At 56.5% G+C, this 4,964-nt stretch overlaps 1 protein-coding gene across 1 annotated transcript in view; it reads left to right on the top strand.

Moving 5' to 3' along the window:
- The first annotated feature begins 378 nt into the window (after positions 1 to 378).
- LOC103249430 (pepsin A) overlaps positions 379 to 4,964 on the top strand; it is a 10,700-nt gene continuing 6,114 nt past the window's right edge. The window contains exons 1-3 of the mRNA XM_008048064.2: positions 379 to 480; positions 1,194 to 1,353; positions 3,691 to 3,808. Coding sequence (XP_008046255.1) covers positions 425 to 480; positions 1,194 to 1,353; positions 3,691 to 3,808 — 334 coding nt within the window. The 5' untranslated portion in view covers positions 379 to 424. The remainder of the gene's footprint in view (positions 481 to 1,193; positions 1,354 to 3,690; positions 3,809 to 4,964) is intronic.

Raw genomic sequence — 4,964 nt, 5'->3', positions numbered from 1 at the left:
TTTTTTTTTTTTTGTAGAGATGAGGTCTCGTCAAGTTGCCCAGGCTGGTCTCGAACCCGTGGGCTCAGGCAATCCTCTCACCTCGGCCATTACAGGTGTGAGCCACTGCGCCCAGCCTCAAATCTAAAATTTAAACCAAGAAACATGCCTCCGCTCCCCTGTTCTCCCACCGGCTGCAGGTCCATCCCCCCGTACCGTGGTCACGGTGGAAAGCTACTCAACTGGAAACTTCTCAGAACATGGCTCAGGGCGGGGACAGGCTTATCAGGACCTTTCCTGTTTGGGGTCAGGGTCATGGGTGACACCAGGGGCTGATAAGGCAGACGGCCGAGGGCTTGTGTGGTATATAAGGAGCAGCTCCTTGGCTGCTGGGCACCTTCCTCCTGTCGGGACTTCTCCCTCACGTCGGAGTCCGGGAAGCACCATGAAGTGGCTGCTGCTGCTTGGGCTGGTGGCACTCGCAGAGTGCACCATCATCAAGTGAGTTGGGGTGACCCGCATGCACACGGCCTCCCAAGGCAACGTCCTGGCCCCTGGCTGCCTCTCGCAGCCCCTTCCTTCCTCCCATCTTTCTCTTCCTTTTTTTGAGCTGGAGTCTCCCCTCGTTGCCCAGGCTGGAGTGCCGTGTCACGATCACGGCTCACTGCAGCCTCCACCTCCGGGACTCAGGCGATCCTCCCACCTCGGCCTCCCGAGCAGCTGGCACGATCGGTGTGCACCACCACGCCTGGCTAATCTTTGTGTTTTTTCCTAGAGACAGGGTCTCTCTTTGTTGCCCAGGTTGGCCTGAACTCCTGGCCTCAAGTGATCCTCCCACCTCAGCCTCCCAAAGTGCTGGGATGGCAGGCGTGACCCACCGTGCCCAGCCCCTCATCTCTCTCTTCCTCCCTTCCTCCTGCAGGCAGCTCCTGTCTCTCTGACTGTCTCACAGTCCTCATGTCCCGCCTCCCTCCGACCTTTCAGGGAGGCAGCGCTGCAGACTCGGCCCGAGTCCGGCCTGGGTTGGGCTCCCAGCCCTCTCACTCGGCAGCAATCTCTTCACTCCTTTGCATCATCAGGCCCCCAGAATTGGAGCTTCCCCTCTCTTCCCTCCTTCTTTTCCTCCTGGACCGGCTTCCTTTCCCTTCTGGGGCTCCCACAGCGCCCCGTGTGCAGAAGCCTTGCCTGATGACTCCTCCTCGCCCAAACCGTAGGGTCCCCCTCATCAAAAAGAAGTCCCTGAGGAAGACTCTGACTGAGCACGGCCAGCTGGAGGACTTCCTGAAGAAGCACCCCTTCAACCCAGCCACCAAGTACTTCCCCCAGAATGACGCCACCACGCTGGCCACCCAGCCCCTGGTGAACTATATGGATGTGAGTTCCCTGGGCAGGCGGCGGGGCAGCTCTGAGGCCTTGGCTGGTGGGAGAGAGGGCGTCCCAGGGCCTTGGAGGATGGGCCAGACCTCCCCGGGGGTCTCCGGAAAGCTCCGTCAGAGGTGTTGCTCTCCTTCGTTCATTCGTGCATTCATTCATTCATTCATTCATCTGTTCATTCGCTCCATGTTTATTTCTACTGAGCACCTTGTTATGTGTTGGGGCCTGTCCTGAATGAACCAGGGGAAAAGAGCCGTGAACGGCTCTGAGCTCGCAGTCAAGGAGAGAAAGAACAATCAAGAAGCCTCTGGCCGGGCACAGTGGCTCACACCTGTAATCTCAGCATTTTGGGAGGCTGAGACCAGAGGATTGCTTGAGCCCAGGAGTTTGAGACCAGCCTGGGTGGCATAGTGAGACCCTGTCTCTATAAAAAAACCAAAAGAAATGAGCCCAGTGTGGTGGCATGTGCCTGTAGTCTCAACTACTCAGGAGGCTGAGGCAGAAGGATCCCCTGAGCTCGGAAGGCTGAGGCTGCAGCGAGCTGTGATGGTGCCCCTGCATCCAGTCTGGGCGACAGAGAGAGACCCTGACTTAAAAAAAGCAGCAGCAGCCCCACGAAGCAATGAAAGGAACCACCAAGACAAGGACTGCAGAGCAAAGGTGTCATGCTGAGAGTCTGACTTGTGGCCCCTCTTGAGCCATGCAGGAAGAGCAGACTTTTCCAAGAGAAGGGAGAGATTTGCAGAAAGCCAGGGGGCTTGTTGCAAACCCTGTAGCAGGAGGAAGCAGAGTGGCATTTGAAGAAAGAAGCCCAGAGAGCAGGGAAGGCAGGCAGGGAGGGAGGGCAAGGCGGAGTCAAGTCCAAGGGGTTAGAGACAGGGAGGCCAGAGAGGCCAGGAGCAGGGCGGACTGAATCCTAATGGCCGCCGGTTAACTAGGATCAGCTCTGAATCTCAGGACCAACACTCCACCTCTTTTTTTTTTCTAAGTCAGAGTCTCACTCTTTCACCCAGGCTGGAGTGCCATGGCACACTCATGGCCACAGCAGTCTCAACCTGCTGGGCTCATGTGATCCCCCCATCTCAGCTTTCCAGGTAGCTGGAACCACAGGCATGTGCCACCACACCCAGCTAATTTTTTTTTTTTTTTGGTAGAGATGAGATCTTGCCCTGTTGCTCGGGCTGGTCTCAAAACCCTGAGCTCAGACAATCTTCTCGCTCTGCCTCCCAAAGTGCTGGGATTACAGGTGTGAGCCACTGTGCCTGGTTTACTCTGACTCTTTTTTTGGAGACCAATGGCGTGCTCTGCCCTTCCACAGATACTGTATGTCCCCTCTGCGAAGGGCACAAAGCAGTGTCGCCTTAGCTAAGAGCATGGCCTCTGAAATCCACCAGACCTGGTGCAAATGTGGGTCCTAGTGCTTCCAAGCCATGCGAACTTGGGCAAGCCATCTCACTGCTCTGAGCTTCAGTTTCCTGGTCTATAAAACAGGACCCTAGTATCTTCCACCAGAGGGCTGTTGCTGGCAACTAGCATAATAAAGTTGTTTGGTGTGTTTAGCACAGAGCCTGGCTGGCCCTTGCTAAGAGACTTAGGTGGCCTATTGGTTTATATTAACAAATAGTGAGCCGGGCGTGGTGGCTCACGCCTGTAATCCCAGCACTTTGGGAGGCAGAGGTGAGAGGATTGCCTAAGCCCAGGGGTTCGAGACCAGCCTGGACAAAGTAACGAGACCTCGTCTTTACAATAAGTTAAAAAAGTGGTCGGGCATGGTGGCACATGCCTGTAGTTCCAGCTGCTTGGAAGGTTGAGGTGGGAGGATCGCCTGAGCCCAGGAGGTCGCGGTGGCCATAAGCGTGCCACTGCACTCTAGAGAGAGTGAGAGAGAGAGAGAGAGAGAGAGAGAGAGAGAGAGAGAGAGAGAGAGAGGACTTGTTTATCTCCCGATCCACAACTTAATGAACACACAGTTAAGTCTTGACACTGCTGGGCGCTAGAAGTTTCCACCCTGTTCTCTGAGGACGTGCACTCTCTAGGATGGCAAGACTGAGCACGCAAGGCAGTGGCTGAAGAGGGGCGAGCGGATTGTCATTAGAGGCTCCGGAGGGAACGAGCAGAGGGTCATCAGGGGAGCAATCAGGGAAGACTTCAGAAGGGAGACCGGGGCGGGGCTTGCCAGGGTGAATGCAGTGGACGGGGAGAAAGACAAGAACCGTGAAGGGAAAGTGGGGTGGGGGGCTGAGGAGGCCACTCAGAGATGGTCCCAGGGAGGCCTGGGTGGGGAGGCCTGGGTGGGGAGGCCGCGATCCGTGAACCGCGCTGTCCCGGCCCCGTTAGATGGAGTACTTTGGCACCATCGGCATCGGAACACCCCCCCAGGAGTTCACCGTCATCTTCGACACCGGCTCCTCCAACCTGTGGGTGCCCTCGGTCTACTGTTCCAGCCCTGCCTGCTGTGAGTGCCCGCCTGCCCCAGCCAGCACCGTCCTGCTCCCCAGCCCCAGCTGACCCTGGGGAGCCCTGGACTCACGGGCGTCAAGCAAGTCCCCCTTCAAGCCCGTGGGAGTCACGCAACAGGCACTTATGGAGCACCTACTGTGTGCCAAGCACTGGGCTCAGGTGCTCCGGGGGATACAGGGATGCGTGAGATGTGGTTCCCACCTGTGAGGAGTTTACAGTCAAGGGCAGAGAGAAGCTCTCTCCTAAATAGCCACAGCTTGGGGGAGGAAGTGTGTGGGGCTCAAAGCAAGATGGGCTCAAGGCTCCAGGACAAGAGTCTAGCACAAGGCTGGGTATGGTGACTCACGCCTGTCATCTCAGCACTTTGGGAGGTGGGAGGATTGCTTGGGCCCAGGAGTTCAAGACCAGCCTGGGCAACATAGCAAGACCACGTCTCTACAAAAAGATAAAAATAAAAAATTAGTCAGGCATTGTGGTACATGTCCGCAGTCCCAGCTAGTTGAGAGGCTAAGGCAGAAGGATCACCTGAACCAGGAGTTTGAGGCTGCAGTGAGCTATGATCACACCCCTGCACTCCAGCCTGGGTGACAGAGTGAGACTATTTCTTTAAAAAATTTTTTAAAGAGTTCAGCGTGAGAAAATGGCTCAAAAGTCTGGCTAGATCGTGCTAGAAATGAGTGATGAGCTCATTTAAGAGACACTCACTGACTTGCTAATGAGGGAGCCCATCATGGAAAGTCATGGTCAATGCCACAGTCCTTCCATGTCTGGGTTTTCCAGTGTGTTTTCAGCCAGAGCAGGTGCCTGTGGAATGGTACAGGTCACAGCGGGGGCACCGGCTGTCGGGTGTGAAGGCACTCATCACCGGGCAGCTCTGTCAGCGGGCCTGCTGCCATCTGTGATGGCTGGGGGAGATCCCCAGGAGGGGTTAGCTGGGGACCTTCCATCAGTGGCATGGTCCCAGCTGGTCCAACAAGATGGAAATAGAGCCTGGGGTCTCTTCGGCTCCAAATGGCCTGGAGGAAAGGTCGCTACTCTCCGGCAGACCGTCCCCCACCCCATCACTAGATCCCAGGTGCCCCCTCCCGGGGAGGTGGCCCAGCCCACAACCGTGCCCAGCTTCTGGAGGCTGATGGTGTCAGCTTCTTGAG

This window comes from Carlito syrichta, unplaced genomic scaffold (assembly GCF_000164805.1).
Source record: "Carlito syrichta isolate Samal-C Ts95f unplaced genomic scaffold, Tarsius_syrichta-2.0.1 Scaffold120490, whole genome shotgun sequence".
Classification (NCBI taxonomy): Eukaryota; Metazoa; Chordata; class Mammalia; order Primates; family Tarsiidae; genus Carlito; species Carlito syrichta.
Note: the sequence above shows the minus strand (reverse complement) of the source record. Positions and strands in the feature narration are given on the sequence as shown.